The sequence below is a fragment of the Malaclemys terrapin genome, chromosome 5 (genome assembly GCF_027887155.1).
Source record: "Malaclemys terrapin pileata isolate rMalTer1 chromosome 5, rMalTer1.hap1, whole genome shotgun sequence".
Lineage (NCBI taxonomy): Eukaryota > Metazoa > Chordata > Testudines > Emydidae > Malaclemys > Malaclemys terrapin.
This window is the reverse complement of record NC_071509.1, coordinates 20336538-20356685: the sequence shown is the minus strand read 5'-3', so window position 1 is coordinate 20356685 and position 20148 is coordinate 20336538. Positions and strand designations below refer to the sequence as shown.

At 45.3% G+C, this 20148-nt stretch overlaps 1 protein-coding gene across 1 annotated transcript; it reads left to right on the top strand.

The window, feature by feature from the left end:
* Positions 1 to 4278: 4278 nt before the first annotated feature.
* Positions 4279 to 15246, top strand: TNIP2 (TNFAIP3 interacting protein 2). Its single transcript, XM_054030018.1, has 6 exons — positions 4279 to 5001; positions 8349 to 8651; positions 11269 to 11358; positions 11721 to 11981; positions 12413 to 12532; positions 13152 to 15246. The coding sequence occupies exons 1-6, from the start codon at positions 4504 to 4506 to the stop codon at positions 13434 to 13436; spliced, it is 1557 nt and encodes a 518-aa protein (XP_053885993.1). The 5' UTR covers positions 4279 to 4503; the 3' UTR covers positions 13437 to 15246.
* The last annotated feature ends 4902 nt before the right edge of the window (positions 15247 to 20148 follow it).

Sequence of the window (20148 nt, the reverse complement as noted above, 5' to 3'; positions counted from 1 at the left end):
TGGATTACATTCTAGAATTAAAAAACTTGGGGCTGTTGAGGTTTTTAGCATCCACCTGGAAGCCATCACGGGTTTCCATTCTCCAATAGAAGGTTATTCTGTATTTGTGCATCCATCAACGATGAGGTTCCTCAGAGGACTCAGAAATCTCTTTCCACTAGTCAAACATCATACTCCGTTTGGGACCTCAATCTGGTTCTTAAACATCTTACAAGCTCTATGTTTGAACTGATGGCTACCTGCTCACTCCTACATTTGTCAGTGAAAACAGTGTTTCTGGTAGCCATCATGTCAGCTCAACGAGTTGGGGGAAATAGGGGCCCTTATGGCATACCCTCCTTTCATAATATTTTTTTCAAAGACAAGGTCACATTATGACCACACCCCAAGTTTTTACCAAAAATATCTTCTGAGTTCAGGGGTGCTGGAACAGAGGGTCCAGGGGGCCATAGCACCCTCAACTTTTTACTGGCCATAAGGGTGAGTGAGGGGAAGAGGGGTGAGTGGGGGATGGGGTCTTGGGGGGGGGGGGAGGGGGAAGAGGTGGTGTGGAAGTGGGGCCTTAAGGGAAGAGGCAGTGCAGGAGCAGGATCTGGGGGGGAAGGGGCAGCACGAGGGTGGGGCTTTGGGGGGAAGGGGCAGGGGCTCAGGGCAAAGGGGCTGCATGGTGTGTGTGGGGGGGGCACGATTCCGGCACCTGTGCCCATAGCCATGTCCATAGCTTGAGCCAAAGTAATTGTAGCAGAGAGAGCTGACAGTACTATGAATCTCAAATGCCCTGATGGGAGTCCAGAGGGCGACCAAGTGGTCTTTTTTTGGTACGGAGTCTGAAGAAGTAGATCTCTTCTTGCTGCCTCGCTCCCCTCTCAGTACCAATGGTCTATCAGAGCCCAAAATTTTGGGGTCTCTAGGCTTAACAGAGCTCTTGGTACCTGAGGAATCAGCAGCCTCATGGGTACCAGATCATAGACCAATAGGAGCCGAAGTGGCTGGAGTCACCAGCAACCTTGACTTTCACTGGCAACCTCCTACCATGAGAACTTGTGGTATGGTGTTTGGAAGACTTATGAGAGGTCTTTGGGGAGTGAGCCTTGGAGATGATACAGGTAGCTGACTTACTTGGAGACTGGCATACGGAGGGGATCTCCCAGCCTGGATTATAGGCCAGGTGCAGTGAGCTCTCCATCATGAGGAGTTGAAATGTGATCTCCCTGTTTTTTCTGGCTCTAGATTTTAATGCCACACAAGTTGCACTTTTGGGAAATATGAGATTCTCCAAGGCAAAAGAAGCACTGGGAGTGTCCGTCACTCATTGGGATTGCCTCCCGGCATGACAGACAACATTCAAAACTGGGAGAACCAGGTGCACCCTCCCACTAAAGTAAAACTCCCAGGGGAGAAACAATCTAAAAAACTATATATAAAAAGTTGCAGGAGGTTAATTTTTTTTTAAACTACTACAGCTAAAACTACTACTAAGTACCAACTACTATTAAGAACAAATATAATTAAGTACTAAAAGAGCTAAGGGGACAGAATTGAGCTAAAACTTAACGTGGGCAACTGCTAAGGCTCTGTCTCAGGTTGAGGCAGGAACCGAAGGCAGTTTGCCCATACAGTGCTATATAGCAACAGCACAGAGCAGAAGACTGAGTAACGCATGGGCGGGTCAAACAGATATCGCCAATGAAAGGTGGAGGGGGCAAGAGTGCACCCAGAATGGAGCCCTCACAAGGACACTACTTGAAGAAGAATTTGCAATTACCTCAACTTTTCAGTCCCATAATTTTTCATTGTCCCTGATCATGCTGCAGTAGAGATATTCTCAATGGCATTGAATAGTTTCCCTTGGACAAAATGGACTAAACATCAAACATTGTAATGCTGTGTATTGGGCAAATGCTTAGTATACAGTATGTATTAGTTACAGAAGGTCTTTTGTGACCTTACATGTTGACAATACTTGTATAGCTAGTTGTGCCAATAAAGTATTTTTAAACATTACTTTTCTAATTAAGCTCAAGCTCCTTCCTGTCATGCTGTGAGGCAATTGAATGATGTGCTTCTGTTTTCATATAACGACTAACTTAAATCCCGTATGTCCCTTTTCACAGGGTCAAATGCTGAGGCTGTTAGTCTTATTTTACTGAGGGTATGTCAACACTACCGCTTATGTTGGTATAACTTATGTTGGTCAGAGGTGTGAATAAGCTACCCCTGGAGAGACATAAATTACACTGACATAAGCACTGGTGTGGACAGCTTCTCCTACTGCTCGTTGGGAGTGGATTGATGGGAGAGCTCTCTCCCATTGGCTTAGAGCTGTGCCACTGTAAGCTCTCTAGTGTAGCCATAGCTTTAGACTCACATGGAGGTCAATGATAGTCGGGCACATTGTCAGTATTATGGAGCCATGTAGTCATGGCTTTACAGTTAAGGTTGGAGTTTCTCAGTGTTTTACAAAGGAAGAGAGAGGCTGCTTTTTTGGCTTGGATTAGATTTATCAGGCCTGGTCAACACCGTTTGTGTACTGGTATAACTATTTCAGTTAAAAGTGTGGATTTTTTTAAACTGATGTTATACCATACAGCCCCTGAGAGAGAGCATATTTATACTGATCTAAAGGTGCCGTACATCTTGTATAGTTTATTCCCCTTCCTACCTGGGAATAACCCGGAGTGGCCAAACTGTGGCTCACAAGCCACATGCGGCTCTTTTAATTTTTACTCACCCGGCAGCCTTCCGGGTCTTTGGCAGCGGATCCTTCACTCGCTCCGGGTCTTCGGTGGCATTTTGGCGGCGGATCCTTGAGTGCCATGAAGACCCGGAGCAAGTGAAGGACCCACTGCTGAAGTGCCACCGAAGATGCGGAGCGGGACCGGGTGAGTATGAATCAGGCCCTGCACTTGCTAAAGTCGGCCCTGCCCTCACTCACTTTCACCAGGCTGGGGCAGGGGTTCAGAGTGTGGGAGGGGGCTTTAGGCTGTGGCAGGGGGTTGGGGAGCAGGGTGCAAGCTCCGGGAGTTTGGGTGCGGGAGGGGCTCAGGACTGGGGGGGCAGGTTGGGGTAGGGGAGGGGGTGAGGAGTGCAGGCTCTGGCCGGGCACTTACCTCAGGAGGCTCCTGGAAGGGGCCAGCATGTGTGGCTCCTAGGCTCACGGGCAGCCAGGCAGGCACTGCCCCCCACAGCTCCCATTGGCCGAGAACTGCCATTGGCTGTGGAGTCAGCACTCAGGGCAGGGGCGGCACACAGACCCCCCCTGGCCACCCCTGCGCCTAGGAGCCAGAGGGACGTGCTGATCACATCCAGGACCTGGGCAGGTAGCGAGCCTGCCTTAGCCCCACCCACTGGACTCTTAGCAGCCTATTAAAATCTCCCGGATTGCTTTCAATAGCCACCGACCAGGAGCTCAAGGCCGATTCCGGTAGCAGGCGAACTGATACACCGGTATAATGACACGGATACAACTCGTGCATGTGGATGAGCCATTTCATGAAACTCCTGGCGTCCTCAATTCCTTCCGAAGATGGTTGTCAATGTACTGACCTGCCTAGGCACAGCGATCACTAGCAAACGGTCCTAGCAAAGGGGCACCATGCCAGCCACTGCCCAGGGGCCTGGGGCACACCGCGGCTCCCCACAGGGCGATGCTCCGAGTCCCCACCCCTCCCGTACTGTTGCCAACCCTCCAGGATTGTCCTGGAGTCTCCAGGATTTAACGATTAATCTTGCCCCGATTAGGTCACGTGGTGCAACCTCCACCCACACAGCCAGCCCAAACTGGCAACGCTTCAGCCTCCCGCGGGGGCAGGGTCGCTGTCCCCGAGAGCCAGCACCCCCTGGCGGGGCACCGCCAGCCCTGGCCGCCCCGCGCGGGAAGGGGATGAGCGCGGCCCCCGCGAGCACTGGGCAGCCCAGCGCGCGCTGCCAGCTCCGCCCTCCCCCGCAGCCACGCTCACTGCGCCGGCGCAAACTCGCCCCTCCCCTCGCGTCTGCGCGTGCGCCCCAGGCCGGAGCCCGGCGCTGAGGGGAGGTGGGAAGAGGCGGCGCCTGGCTGCTGGCCGGTCCCCGGGGAACGGCCGGGAGCTGCCGCCTAGCGCCCGCTGCGGGGAAGCCCCGCCAGGAAATTCCCAGGGGCAGCTCCGGCTGGGACAGCGCGGGCCTTACGCAAGGCTGGGCTGCCCCCTCCCCCAGCAGCCCCGCCGAGCGGGATCCCAGACACCCCCCCCCCCCGGGGGGGCTCGCTTCGCGCCTTCCCCCGCCCCGGGGTTCCCCTCCCCTCCCCTCGCGCGGGGCTGCGGGCCCCGCCCCCCGTGGGCGGCCCCTCCCTGCTGGCGGTGCCGAGCAGCCCCTGGCCGCCTGGCTGGACGATAAGAGGCGGTGGGGGCCGCGCCCAGCTAGCGCCGAAAGGCTCGTATCTGCGCCCGAGCGGCGGCGAGGAGACGGCTGAAGGGAGCGGAACTAACAGCAGCTCGGCCCTTGCCTGGCTCCCCTTGGATTTATATGCAGTTGGGGGGGTTATTGTTCACCCTGCTGGAGGAAGAGAAGTGGCCGCGGGGTGATCCGTGTTCTCGTTCCCCCACCATGTGCTCAGTGAACGAGGGCAGCAGCACGGACCCCCTGGTAGCCCGGTGCAGGCAGCTGGAGGAGACCGTGGAGAAGCTGCACCTGGAGAACAAGAACCTAAAGAGCAAAGTGCCTCGGTACAAAGCCATCTGCAACCTGTATCACGAGTCCGGGCAGCAGCTGAAGCACCTTCAACTGCAGCTCTCCGCCAAGGAGGCGATGATCGGGGAGCTGAGGGCGAGCGTGGCCAAGTACCAGGCTGCCCAGCTGGGAGCGGCACAGGAAGAGGAGCAGCAGCCGCCGCCACCTGGGGGAAAGTTTGTGGAACCTGCTAAATCTCTAGTGGAAAGTTTAATAGATCAGCTCGGCCAAATGAAGCAGCAGCTTAAAGACAGCGAGAGAATTTCAGCACAGAAGGTGGAAACTTTGAGCCAGGTAAAAACACAAATGTACCAAAATAACATTTGTATTTACAGAGAAGAGTGCCTTCTCCTGGCAGCCCCTTGCAAAGGGCTGAGCTCTATTCGGTCTTCAAAAAGTTGCACACTTGTGAGCTAGGACAGAATTTAACCCCAGTTCATATGAAAAAGAGCGTTATTTCTAAACACCCTCCCTCCTTAGTTTAGGTCACTAATTTAGATGCCTAAATATCGATTTAGGACCCTAACTTTGGATGCTCTAGATGGTGAATTTGGTTTAGATGACTTGCCCAATGTCACACAACAAGCTGGTGAAGGAGCTTGGATTAGAGCCCAGAAGTCACGTTTGCCAAACCCTCTGCAACCACTAGGTAACCTGTCGTCTTTCAAGACAGCACCATTTAATATAACCAATGTATAATCACCGTGCACTTCAGGGCATTGATTGAATTGTGGGAACATGTCATGTTAAGCAAAAAGTAGTTGCCAGAGATGTAGCATATAGAAATTGCAGAGACTAGGAAATCTAAATGGTATTTCTAAATGTAATCTGATATTTTTCATGCTGCTTTCAAGATCAGATTTACAGCTAGCACACTAACTAGTGTATATCTTTGTGATCTCACTAGTTTGCACAAAGAGTGGAAGAGATTATTGGAAAAGATGAACTCAACATTTTTTAAATATTTTATTGCAAGCAGTTATTTTTCACTCCATAACATAAATCCAGTGTCAACATTTTTTGATTAAAAGGCATTTAAATGGGATTTTTTAGTTCTTCCTTTTTCCTCCTTTGTTTGTCTGCTGCTTGAACTGTTCATCAGCCCATCTGTACAAGAGACCTAGCATTTCAGTTGTAACAATTGCAACGAGTTGGCAATTAGTTGTGGGGGAAGGGAGGAATCTCAACTTTCCTCCTTTCTGCTTAAAAACATCTTTCTAACACTCTGGAAAAAGTGTTTTTACTGTTAACTATTCATTTAAAATTAAATTGTTTACATTTTTTCTCTTTGTAATGAAGCAGTCTGGTGCGTTTGAAGGGCGTTCGTGCCAAACCAGAAAATATTGGAAACTGAAACAAATAGTCTTGTGACAAAGAAATCTCTTTACGTAATGCCAGTACAAGAATATTTCCCAAATGCTGCAGTTCTCTTTAGACCTGTTCAGGCTTTGAGACTTGTAATAAAACATGATCTCACTGTTCTATACAGTGTGCAACTTGGGATATGTCTAGGTATTTACAGCTCCTCAGCACTCTGCTGTCTGAGTACCTAGTGAGGCAGGTTGATGAATGTCTTATGCCATAAACTACTTAGGAAGTGCAACACCAGCCAACAAAGCATAACTAGAAATAGACTTTTGTGCTTCAAGTGGATTTTTAAGCCTGTCGAATCCTTTTAAAACATTCAGTATCTGTATTGGGTTTGATATAGTTGTGGGTTTGTTCTGAATCCCAGACACATTGTATTCTTTCCCTTAAATGCTCAAAGGCACCAATCTACAGTAAGTACATGGCAGCATTTCATTTTCCAATTACTGCAGTTAACATTTAAAATGACAAGTGCTTTCTGCTGCAGCTTTAAAACTGCACTAGTCAGTATAAACTTTGATTTTAGAAATGAACATTTTAAACACAATTTGTTACAAGGCTCTCGAGAGGTAACCTGTGTCACCATTGCCAAGCTAAAGGCCAAGATAATGCCCCTATACAGGTTTTTACACATGGGGCTTGGAAACTGAGTTTTTGCTCTGCTTTTCCATTGTATTCTTCCATTGGAGGATCAAGATTTGAGCTGAGGAACTAGCAGGGATATTGCATCGCAATCTTCCACCCCCACCCCTTCACCTCCAAAAAACAGGACATATTTTGCAAGATGTACTGTGGCTTTTGCCTCCATAACCTCCGGTCTACCCTGGGATCCAGGGCAACTTGTGGGTACAGTATGTCTAATGTGTGTGGGAGTGAACCTCCCAGCCAGAGTCCACAGACTTATGGTAGCAGGGCTTGTTCTAGCACTTTAAAAATAGCTGTATAGAAGGCACTTTGAAGTTGTGGCTTGGGCTCTGAAGCCCACCCCACTCCCTAGGCTTCAGAGCCTGCCTTGCAACTTCAAAGCACTGTCTAGACAGCTATTTTTTAGAGCACTAGCCTGATCTCTCTCTCCTCTTCTCCCCCCCCCCCCCCCCCCATGCCGGGGCTGGGAGGCTCACTCCTGCTTGCTCCAAAATGCTGTGTAGGCATACTAGCAGATTCTGGGAGAATTATGTTCCATCGGCTTTCTTTACAGCTGTTGTCCTCCAGTCTCTTTCACCCCCTAACAGTTTAAGTGGGAACATAGAAAGTTAGTGCTCACTGGGTCAGTGTTAATATACAGGTACTCTAAATTTCATTTAAGTACATGATGATGCCAGAGATTGGCTGTCCTCTGGACCCCAATAAATCCAAACCACTCAGAGGGGCTTCCATGTGTTAAGGGAGGTAATGTTACAGAGCTTCCAATTCCATGAAACTTTATTGGTACAATAAGATATATAAGCATTGCCAAAGTTAAGAAAATGCAGATCCCTCGGGTATTTGTCAGGCAGATATAACCCACCTGGGGATAGGGTTACACAGTCTGAGTGGGGTTTGTTCCTCTGTCATTACTGTTCCTGATCAAGTTATTGTGTAGAATACCATCTTTGCTATCTCTCAGGATCAGGCATTCTATTTGCTTTGATGAAATTTATGGTCCCTAATAGCTTAAGGAAATTATTTTCTACCACCTTTATAAATTTGGGACACGTGGAGTAGAAGAGCCGAACAGAGGTCTTTCATTGCACCCTAAAAGTGGTTGGCGCACTACAAGCTGGCTATGCTGCCTGCATCAGAAGCATAAGTTATAGTGCATAAAATGTCATCCTTGTATAAGTATGTAGTATGTTTTTGAGAAAGTGGGATAACTGCCCCAATTAAATATTTTCCTTTAAAAAAAAAAAAAAAAAAAAGCCTGTAGTGATTGTTTCCAACCTCTTATTTGATATTTCAGGACAATCTGCAGTTGATAGTGTATTGGCAAATCCTTTTCTGCATACCAACTATTTTCTGACCTAGGATATGTGCATAAGCATATGTTCATGAAAATGTAAAATGAGAACTGGAAAAGACATTGTAAACCAACACCACATTCAGGAAACTTGATGAAAAATTACTTTATATGAGTGGTTTTGTTTAACGGTAACAAAATATGGTACTAATGACATTCCTGAACAGTGGACTTAAGTTATTTTTAAACAATGATGAGAAAATTCACTTTTATAAACCTCTTGGCTTGAGAGTTCATTTTATGTTCTCAAATACATCAACTTTACCCCAATATTTAGGAAGTGCAGAAGCTGAATCGGCAGCTAGAAGAAAAAGACAGAGATATACAGCAGATAATAAGCCAGCCACAGTATGAAAAAGAGAGAGAAATCTTACGACTCCAGAGAAGCTTGGCAGAAAGAGAGAAAGTCCAGGCCACAAGTGAAGTACTGTGTCGTTCACTCACTGATGAAACTCACCAACTTCAACGTAGATTGGCATCCACAGCAGAAATGTGTCAGCAGCTGGCAAAATGTCTAGAAGAAAAGAGAAAAGACAGAGGGTATTTAGAGGAGCATAGTCAGACTGAAAGATCCAATCAGGTACACTTAATACATTTTTCTGTCAATATGAATAATTTGGAGGGAGGGATGTTAAATTGTAAGCAACTGTTAATGCAATAGTTCTAAGAGTTATTTCCCACTTTCCCCAATCTCTTCAGCTAAGTGAAGAGGAAAGGAGAATCTTCTCACAAAACCTTAATTGTTGGCATTTGAGATTGAGAGATGGAAGCAGTTTTTGATCATTTCTGTCCAAATGTCATGTACATTTTTGCCATCCCTCTACTATCTGTAGTAGTCAGAGCCTCTTTTGGTAGGTGCCGTAAGCATCCTTTCCCAAAGCATAGAATATCAGGGTAGGAAGGGACCTCAGGAGGTCTTCTAGTCCAACCCCCTGCTCAAAGCAGGACCAATCCCCAGACAGATTTTTACCCCAGTTCCCTAAATGGCCCCCCTCAAGGATTGAACTCACAACCCTGGGTTTAGTAGGTGAATGCTCAAACCACTGAGCTATCCTTCCCCCCTCATGAATATTATGTTTACACTCTTACTATTTGGTAAACCAATGGAGACTAGAGCAGAGCACTAGAGGGTGCTGTGCTGTTGGTGGTGACATTCCTTGGACAGGAGACAAAAACGAGGCCCTTGGGGTATGTCTGTGCCAGGGGTTCTCAAACTTCATTGCACCACGACCCCCTTCTGACAACAAAAATTACTACATGACCCACGGGGGGGAGGGGCGCAAAGCTCGAGCCTCACTGCCCTGTGTGGGGGAAACCAAAGCCCAAGGGCTTCTGCCCCAAGCCACCCAGGGCTGAAGCCGTAGGGCTTTGGCTTCAGCCCTGGGCAGTGGGGCTTGGGTTTTGACTTCAGACCCGGGGTCCCAGCAAGTCTAATGCCAGCCCTGGCGACCATTAAAATGGGATCACAACCCACTTTGGGGTCCTGACCCACAGTTTGAGAATCGCTGGTCTATGCAATTAGGCACTTGTGGCTGGCCTGTGCCAGTTGACTGAGGCTCATGGGGCGCAAGCTAAAGGGCTGTTTAATTGTGGGCTCTAGCGCTCTGAGATCTTTCCATCTCACAGCCTCCAGCTCAAGCCCAAATGCATACTCTGCTCTGCGAGCCCTAGTCAGCTGCCGGTGTCTAATTGCACTGTAGATGTATCCTTGGACCACAAAAATCAAGTTGGCTTGAATATAAGATTTTAAAAATTTGCATTAATTTTTTTCTGATTCATTGAGCTTTGGTGTGTGTGATCATTTCCCATTTAAAATTCAGCCCTGCACCCACCATGTAGGCCTCACTCTTGCTGTTAGGTTGTGGAAGAGGATTCCTCTTTCTTGGGCAAGGATTAAAACACTGGCCAGGGAAACAGGAAACATGCAATTCCTTGCTCTGTCAGACTTGTGTGTGGCTGTGGATAAATTATTTCATTTCTGTGACTTAGATTTTCTACCTAAAGTGGAAATAATATAAAGCCACAAAGCCTTGTTCAGGTAAATTCCTTAGTGTTTGTGAGGTGCTTAGATGATACAGTGATAGCCAAGAAATACCTAGCAAGAATCCCCACTTCACTGATGGCCATCTGACTTCAGTTTCATTGAAAGCCTTGAGAGATGGCAGTCTTAAATAATAGTAAAAATTTGCAAGAGAAACCCTACTGTTCCCAAAATGAGGAACTACTTTAAAAAAAAAATCAGTTGATTCATGACAGTATCATGAGTTGGCAACTCTTGATAATTGAAGATGCATTATAATCCCCATAAGAAATGGGGTATTAAACCAGATGCTGTGGTGACATTCTTTAATCATTTTGTTCATCAAGATTCTTCTTGAAGTTTAAAGCAGATGGAAGTAGTGCTCACTTCTTGTCCTAAGCTGCTGTTACTGGATTTTTTAAAAGAGCAGTGAATTTCAGTGATCCCTGTGGAGAGTTTAAATTTGTAAAGTGCATTGGGAGCCTTTGGGATGAAAGATGCTCCAGTAATGTAAAATATTACTGTGTGAATAGACAGAGGCTGACTTGGATGGAAAGAAAAGCAGATTGTTTAATGGGACTTGAAATGTTCAGCAATGTGATGTTTTATGTGTCACAGAAATATCCATCTCTCTAAGTAGTAAGTTTTCAGTCTAATAATTAGCTTACCTTGTACAGTGGGGACTTCCCTGTCAAAGAGAAATTCAGATGTGAGTCTGAGTTCATTCTAGGGAATTTTTTACAAAAATGCTTTATTACTCATGTACTTTGGGTGGTTTTTGAACTGATGACATTTCTTAAAAGTCCAAAGGCATGTAATTAAATCTAAAGCTCAAAACTTCTGGTCAAAAATTTATCAAGCAGCTTTATTATTTTTTGTTCTCATTTGCTTAAAGTCGCAGCAAGCCAAAGTGAATGAGTGTTTGTGGCTGCTGGTGGTTTGTTTTTGTGGTTTTTCAGGTGGGCTCTCTCTCTTACGTTAAAGCAAATTTAATTCCTTTGCTTAAAAAAAAAGCTTACCAACAACTGATCTTATAATGAGCTAATCCAAAAACATGTTTGACTAGCTTAGGGAAGAAAAATGGAGGATGTTTGTTCTATTTTTAAAATGAAGCTGTGAATAATGTCTTCAAGGTTTGTGGTTTTTTAATCAAAGTAATGCTTACTTTGTCTGACAGCTACAATTTTCAGAGAATAAAACTTCACCTCAAACAATTATTTGCCAACTACAGGAGGAAAACAGGAAGTTACAACAAAAAGTGTTTCATGTAAGTACATTTTTTAGTTTGTAGAATAGGATTTGATTATACATTTTCAACTACAGTAAATTCCCACTAACAAACCCTAATTTAACTTAACCCTAATGGCATCTATATGCAGACTCTAAATAGTCTCAATAAAAAATATTAGCTAGCATGTAATCTTTGTTCCCTTGGCAAATACAACTCCTCAATACATAACCTAGCTGCCCCATTAATAACACAAAGTAATTGAGTCAGAATGTAACATGTTTAAGACTTCTGTTTCTGCCCTAACAACAGGTTAACATCCCTCACCGTAATCCTTCTCTGAAAGCTTTTGCTTGCAACACTTCATTTTAACGTGTATATTTTAATCTTTTTATTTTCAGGTGGAAGACTTAAATACAAAGTGGCAGGCATATGATGCTAGTAGAGAAGAATATGTGAAACGACTCCACCTGCAGCTGAAAGAACTGAAGTCTCAACCCGAACAGCAAAGAAATTCAGAGCTGATGCAGAAGGAGATTTCTCGGTTGAACAAATTACTGGAAGAAAAAATGAATGAATGCATTAAAGTAAAGCGAGAGTTAGAGGATGTGAAGAAGGCTAAAGATGGAGATCGTGAACGTGTACAAATGCTGGAGCAACAGGTCATTAGAACTACTCTTTGATCAGACTTGCTTGATTTAGAAATTAAGATTTTCTCAGAAAAAGATGGGAAAACAAGTTCACTGAATCATTCCCTTTTTTAAGTTGATTTTTCTGATTTGGCACTTGGACATAGGGTGGCTGTACAGATTGCAAAGGTGGCAGCAGGACAAAGGGGCACACACACAAGTTCAAGTAAAATTCAGTATTGGAGGAATTCTGTGACAGCTTTATTTTCTTCCAACACAAAATATCAGTATTTTTGTAAATTCTGTATATCTAGTACTGTTAAGTGCAGACATACTGTAGAAAAGAATACCTGCATTCTGAGCCAATTTTTATGGAGTATTAATTTAAATATTAGATAGGCTAATCTATAATTCCTTTACCTGTAACTCACTCTCAGTAAAATATTTAAATGATTCATTTTCAGGTCCTTGTTTACAAGGATGACTTCACATCTGAAAGAGCAGATCGAGAGCGTGCACAAAGTAAAATACAGGAACTTCAGGCAGAAGTTGCTTGTCTACAGCACCAGCTAACCAGGAGACAGGTAAAGAAATCTAGAAAGGCAAGATATTAAACCAAGTTGTTTTCATTAATAAGAGAAACTCAAGCTGAAAATCAGATGCACCCCAAGGAAACAAAACTCCAAAACATACCAATAAATCATGGACAGTTTTGTTCAAATATCTTAAATTCAGAGGTATCAAAGCTGTAACTGCTAAAAATCCCATACCCATATTTCAGTTCTAGAGGAATTAGAAGTTGTCTTCTCCTATTTATATAATGCCTCCTATTAGTCCGTGTTGAATCAGCCCAACTGGAAATATTTCTTCTCATGGATTTAGACACTGTACCAGTTCAGTACAAACGGAATAGGTGGAACTCGCTTGTTTTTTAATTTCAGTTATTGTTGCACATGTGATACTTGACCCCAGTCACTTATTTTATATAGGTTTTATGGTTGTTTGGAACTTGATCACCTTTCAGTCTCTGGCTCTGATTGCTTTGAGTTGCTGCTAAAAATCTTCATATGGAGTATGCATCAGCTTTTAGATTTTGTCAGCCTTATCAAAATATTGTCAATGCTAGAATTTTAGATTAACCCTTTTGGGCTCAAAGTTGGATTTTTCTGATACTGATTTTTTTTAATTATTTTAATTTTCTAGGAATCAAGAGAGACAACTGGTCATGTTAGAGTTCACACTGGGAATCAAAATCATCGTGTGTATGTACAGACAAATGTTGAACATCTACTGGGCAACAGCCAAGTCCAGTCAGGAGTGAGGAGAACAGGTTCACAATCTGAACAACCTGCTACACGCACAGACAGTGGGAGTTCAGGATCAGAGAGAAGAGGACAGGGTGAACTTCAGTGCCCTCATTGCATGAGGTTCTTCAATGATGAACTCAGTGATGAATTTCTCAGACATGTTGCTGAATGTTGTCAATAATCTGACCTGAGAAGTGCAATCAAATATCAAATCAACCACTACTTGATACTGAGAAAATGGCACTTTGAGATGTATACTACAGTACCAATTAATGTTGGTTATATTTTTAATATTTATCCTCCAGTTTGGATGTTTGACTGACTTATCTAAGCATAAATTCAGTGCTTAGTTTCAGCATCGAATCTCTCTGATTTGAGGACAGGTTAGTGAAAGAAGTTAATTGATTACTAATCTACAATAAGTAAGGGCAAAAAAAAATGAAGTAATTCATTTTAAATGGCCATAATGTGGGATGTTAGGAACCAGCACGATGAGAAATGTCTACCTCTTACTTCATTCCACCACCTGTTGGACCGCATAAGAGACTTCAACATAAATCAAGCCATTTTGCAATGAATGGAAATATACAAAATAACACTCCAACAAATGAGTGTAACAAATGCAAACCTGCTACAAGCCAAAAGTGCTGAAGAGCACAAAAGTTGTGGATGGGCTCAGAGCAGACAGACTTACAAGCAAAAGTCTGATTCTTTGTACTTGTGGCAAACCGAAATATTTATAAAGGGTAAAGAGTGACAGTATCTTAACTGGATTTGAAATCGGTATACCTTCCTTTTCACAGATACAGCCCTATAGGGAAGAGTGGCCAAAGGGAGGGGCGGGGGAAGCTTCACTGTGCCATATGTGGGGTACAGTTGAATAGAGGCATCTCACTTGTCACTACTTTGAGTCTTTTAGGCATTTTAATACAACAGAACGAAATCAATCATGTCTCTGTCTGACCGAGCTTTTATATATCACTTGCATTGAATGTGAGGAAAATGTTAAGGTACTAGTTACTCTGATCTAAACCCTCTCTTTTTGCACTGAAACATATTGCACAAGAAAGTGACTGTACATACGTGAATACAGATTGTATACAAATATTTTTAAATGGTCAAACTTTTATTTTTATAATAAAATAGTGGTGGTGTAGTTGCTTACTGGGTTAGTAATATATTTCAGTGAAAACTTCAGTGGAAAATAGTTTAAATGCAGCTGGACTTAATTTCTGGCTGACTGTTACAGCTTCCAATAAGAGTTCCACATTACTTTATACATAAGCTACTGTTACATGAAATAGATTCCTTATCACACACTATTTTCTAAGAGTAAGTGTTAAGTAATTGGAGAGGAAGGACGAGCTTGGGCTTAAGGTGCTTGTTTGGGAAATAGGTTTTCTCCCAAGATCAATTCCTTCCATGCCACAGACTGAGGAACTTGCACAAGGTACTTACCTCCTCTGTGCCTCAGTTTCCCATCTGTAAAAGAGGGAAAATAGCATTCTCTGCCTCATAGAGCTCTTGAGACTAAAGAGTAAAGAATGTGAGGTGCTCAGCTACTGTGGCAGTGGGGGGCCATATAAGAACCTAACAGATACATAGAGCTTGGTCTTGGAAAAAATGTACCTCACCCTGACAAGGCTGCAGTCTAAGTAAAGTGGGTAGGTGAAAAGCCCTGCACCACCAGGCTGTCTCCCAATTAAAGGAACATCATTCAGTACTGTATAGTGTGCGTTTTGCATATCATCATTATCCTAGCTTCACTTCGTTCCTCTCCTCTCATCCCCATTTCCTTTAACAGGTCAGGATAGACAATGTCAGACAAGCTGTTTCTCCTTGCTGTAGTGTACTTGTCTGTCTTTTTGCTCTGCCCTGCTCCCAACATGTCCTATTAACTGCCGTCATATGCCCATCACAGTACTTGGAAATACTAGGTATCTCATAACTAGACAACTCGTAATAAGAGACTGAAGGGAAGGAGACACACTGTCCAGATGAGATGCTGTCACAGGGCCCCTCTGTCACTATCCAGTGAACCACTGCCCAGTCAGTTCAGGTGGTTTCACAGTCAACCACACACTAGGCTGTTTCTTTCACCAAGGGGTGTATTTATTCTCTTGCATATTAATCCCATGCACTGTGGGCTTAAAGCAAACATAGGTTTCCCTGCAGCCCTCACTCCTCAGCCCAGGCTCACCCTGTTAGCTTCCTACTGAGCTGCCCTTGCTTCCTTTTTCCCTTTCCTTATATTCTCCCAGTTACCTTGTTAGCCCAGTGATTGCTGCCCAGGTGCTCACAGTCCTTCCAACAGAAAGTGTATAATTGGCCTCAGCTGGGCCTGCAGTCTTCAGGCTGCTGCAATGTCAGTGATTATTAAATGTAAATATTTATAGACTAATAGGTCAGTCTACGACTTATTCAAATGAAAAGTTTTATTGAGAGAGTAGAGATCTATTTTCTTAAACTCAGATGTGTTTTGAGTTCGGCAGCAAACTACATTGAATTACATTGATCAAAGCCTTAATCTACTAAATACTTTTTTTCGTGTCCTTCCGTCCACCAAAATAAAACCTGATATTTACCCAGAAAAATTAATATTTTTTTCCACCAATTTTCACCTCTTATTACTACACCACCACCAATAAATTCCCGGGAAAAATTAAACAAAATAAAAACTGAAAACAAAGGGCCCTATGCATAGGTCATTGCACCATTCAGTTCTGACAGGTCTGTCTGAATTGTCCCTCTAGGGCCATAATTTCAAGATCCCTCTCCTCCTCTGACTTACCATGCCCCTGGTTTGAGACTGGCGGGATGGGTTTGCCCACCAAGGCCTCCATGTCAGGGCCCTAGTCTCTCTCTCTCTCTCTCTCTCTCTCCTTCCAACTGGTTCTTTACCCTGTGTCTTGTCCAGGGATTGCTCCTCTTGGACACCTGTTCAAATGTTAGCAAAAAGGCATCAGGCTCATCACCTGGGCCATCTTACAAAGTCCTAGGCCCACTGTTTCATTTCCAGTCCCCTCCCTGGCACTCACTAGCCTCTGCAGGAGCTGGTACTGTACCTTGGCCTGCTCCTTGACGAATTCTTGCAAAGTTTGTTGTTGCTCCACCTGCCAATTCAGAATCGCTCGCCTCTCTGTCTGCTGCATCTCCTGTTATTCCACCAGCCAGCACAGCATCTCATCCATGGTGCCCAGATCTCCTGCCTTTGCGCAGGTCCCACCTCAGATATTCTCAGCTGAAGGAGTTACTGCTCCTGGACGAGCCCCCACGGTCGCACAGTTGCCAACTTTCACACGGTAAATAAGTACCCTGACTTCCACAATAAGCCAGAAATCAAGCTAATCCCATTTCAAAACAAGCCAATCCCTAAGAACCCCAACACTCTATGGGACTAGACCCCCCGGCCTGCAGTCTGGGACTGGTGGGTCCACTGTGCACCCCTGCCTCTTTCCCCACCCCCTTGCCCCTGCTTGCCAGGAGCCAATCAAAAAAAGCAACAAGCTACAACAAGCCAAAAACTAGCCAACAAGCAACTCACAAGCCAATTAAGCCAAAACACACCCAATTTCTGCGTTTTTTCCCACAGGTTTGGCGTGACTCAGAGGGCACCTCTGTCTCTAGCCAGTAATCTGCACTGTGTGGCCAGTTCAGGTAGTTTCACAATCACAAACATGCACCGGGCTGTTTATCTTTCAGCAAGGTGTGTGTGTGTGTATTCTTACATAGTGTAGTGAACTGCAGGCTTACAGCAAGAATAGGTTTTTCTGCAGTCCTCACTTCTCAGCCCAGGCTCACCCTCTGAGCTTCCTTCTGAGTTACCATTGCTTCCTGTTTACTCCCCTTACGTTCTCCCTATTACCTTGTTAGTCTAGTAATTGCTGCCCAGGTGCTCACAATCCCTCCAACAGAAAGCATATAATTACCCTCAGCTGGGCCAGCAGTGGTCTTCAGGCTGCAGCACTCTCAGGAATCAGGGTGTTGCTTGTCACAGATGCTAATCTAGAACCTTCCCTATGCCCCCAAACCCTGTTGAGGTTCTCACCCACATGCTGTCCCTGCATGCTACTTAGGTTATATCTATACTAGCACTTTTGTCAGTCAGGGCTGTGTGGGGAAAAAACAAAACCATACCCCTAAGTGGCACCAGCAGAAGCACCGGTGTGGAAATTGCTGTCACTGGGAGATGCTCTCCTGCCAATATAGCTATGGCCGCTCATTAGGGATGGTTTAATTATGCCGACGGGAGAGCTCTCTCCTGTCAGCAGAGAGCAGCTACACGGGACCTTACAGTAGCGTAGCAGTAACGGTACAGCTGTGTCACTGTAAAGTCTCTAGTGTAGACTTAGCCTTAGGGGTTATCAAGCTTCTGGCTGGTAGGTGTTTGGTAAATATGAACCCACTAAGGGTACGTCAACACTAGTGACTATACACATATCCACGTGTGTGATTGTGCCAGAACCCCCCTATTGTTCACACCTACACCCCAGAAGCCTGGGTGAGAGTAAGTAAACTAGCATGCATGAGGGCAGTGGATAAATATGCCTGTGGCATACCCATGGTAGGCTGCAGTGTGGATGGGTGTAAGGGGAGTGTACCAGAACTCAAATTTCAATAGACCTCCACCTCCATTCCCTCAATGCACTGAACCCTTTTCTTCCTGAACCTTACCCAATCTACAAAGGTCCCTGGCCCCCCATTTTCACTGGTGGTAGCAAGCTGCACCGACCACATCAAACCAGCTTTCCATTGTACTCTTACAGACCAATACAGCTGCCTGGCTCGCTGAATACTGATCAGTGTGTGGTTGGAGTACGCCGTCCTCCATGCCTCCTCGTGGAGAAGCATGAATATACACGTGCAATGGGAAGTTTCACAGAGGATGGAGCAGGCAGGCAATTGTCAGACTCCAGCCCAGTGCTAGAAACGCGTGCACATGAGGCTCCTGTACAAGGGCAAAAGACTCCAACAGTCATTCTGGGAAGGCTTGTCATATATGCCCCTTCTCTAAGGAGCCCGACTGGGTGCAATACAGAGCCTGAAGTGGCTCACAACCCCCTCCTTAACCCCACCGGCATTATTGTCCAACAGATACTGGATGAGGGCCAAGGAGAGGAGGCAGCGGAGACCATGAAGCATACCCTGAAAGACTGGAGGAGGAAGAGCATGTGATTTCACACCTCTACCCAGAGGAACCAGTTGAGGAAGCACCCCCCTCTCCCCATGCAGCCGAGGAGGACCCCAAGCCACAGTAGGAATCAGAACCCATGGTAAGTTACAGTGGACCCTACCATACCTCCAATATCCCCTTTTGCTTTGGTGTTACATACCTGATTTTATGATCCAGGACATTTGAAGCACTGTGCACTGACTTTTCCTCCCTGAATAAAATGCCATGCACTGTTATGTTCACTGAGTCTGAACTGCCCCGCTGAAGCACTGTCACACCCCATCCCCTTACCACATTCCTCCAACTTTCCCCACTCCATCCTACCCCAAACTGGTCCCCAAGCAAAACACAGGAATAAATCAATGGTTTTGATTTCTGATGAACCACTATTAGTCAGGCAGTGATGATTCCAAGGCCAAAAAGCAGGAGGAGGTGAGATGTGGGGCAGGTTAGAAAGGTTCAGGTTTGGAGATGGGACAGTAGTAGAAAACGTACAGTTTGTCTAAAGTTAGTAGCAGCTGTCTTTGGTCCCTTGCAAGATTACAGTTTCAGCGTGTCTCCTGCCACCCACTTCATATGACCATCCCCTTACAAACAGAAGCTGGTGGCGGTGGGGGTTAGGTTCAGGAAAGGGAAGGGAACTGAACACTTTGGTTGTCTGAGGAAACTTTAGTCACACTAGTTCTCTTCTCCCTTGAAAGATTACAAAATTTTTATGGTGCCTTCAATTTTAGTAGGGATTAGTGCTCCATATCAGCTGCTAAGTGCAATTAGCAGGGCTGACAGACGGATTTAAAAGAAATGGCTGCATACCGGGCTCTGCCCCCTCCAAGCAAACAGAGATGGAGTACTCCCCATAAAAGGTTTGTAAACAAGTGTGAAGACAAAAGCATTGCCCAATGCCCGCATTACATCTTGGATGCCGCCCTCAACCCAAACCCAACCCAGTGGAGGAGCCCTGTTACAATTGTCTTTATGGTGTGCAATGGCTAAGGGGAAGAACCCCCTCACAAAGATGTAGCCCCACAAGTATGTGCCAATAGTCCCTCGTGTTTTTTCCAGCAGCTGTGGAGGGTGTGATGGTGTCCCTCAGCACAGGCAGATGTATGTGGACACATCTTGGCACAACAGGGTGGAAGCTATCATCCCTGATGTCCCTTGCCTGTTGGGAACCGGGACCAGTATGCACGAGTGGGATCCGGAGACTTGTCCTGAGCCTGCTCTGGGTGGAAGCACTCCTCTTTACCCTCAAACATTATGGCGTGTGCAGCTGGGGATGATTATACAAATGGCGTTTGCCACGTTGCCTATGCACTCGTCCAGATCGCCAGTCGCAACGCGATTTCAGTCTACCAAACATGCGCTCCACAACCACTCTCGGTACTGAGTTTCTAACTGAATTCCTTTCTTTGAGGGCCATTGACATCAGAATACAGCTGCATGAGCCAAGGTAGGAGTGGGCATGCAAGGTCTCCCACAATGACAGTTGGCAGACACCCCATAGAGAACAATAGCATTTGGGGGAATAAAGTCCCTTCTCCTCCCATCAAGTACAATCCTGATCTCCTCAGCACCCTGGCCTCATGAATCTTTTCAGTATTTCCCACATTTGTATTCATGAATCTGCCTCTGTGATCCACCGAGTTTTGTAGAATGAGTGAAGAGTAACCTTTTTGATTCATATACTCACTTGCCCCTTGTGGTGGACAAATTATTGGGA

Bases quoted from the DNA above. Each gene is read 5' to 3' on its own strand.
- TNIP2 (XM_054030018.1), top strand. From the start codon at position 4,504: ATGCAGTTGGGGGGGTTATTGTTCACCCTGCTGGAGGAAGAGAAGTGG. The intron at 8,652-11,268 runs GTACACTTAATA...TTTGTCTGACAG, and splicing joins AGACTGAAAGATCCAATCAG to CTACAATTTTCAGAGAATAA. The intron at 11,982-12,412 runs GTCATTAGAACT...ATTCATTTTCAG, and splicing joins TACAAATGCTGGAGCAACAG to GTCCTTGTTTACAAGGATGA.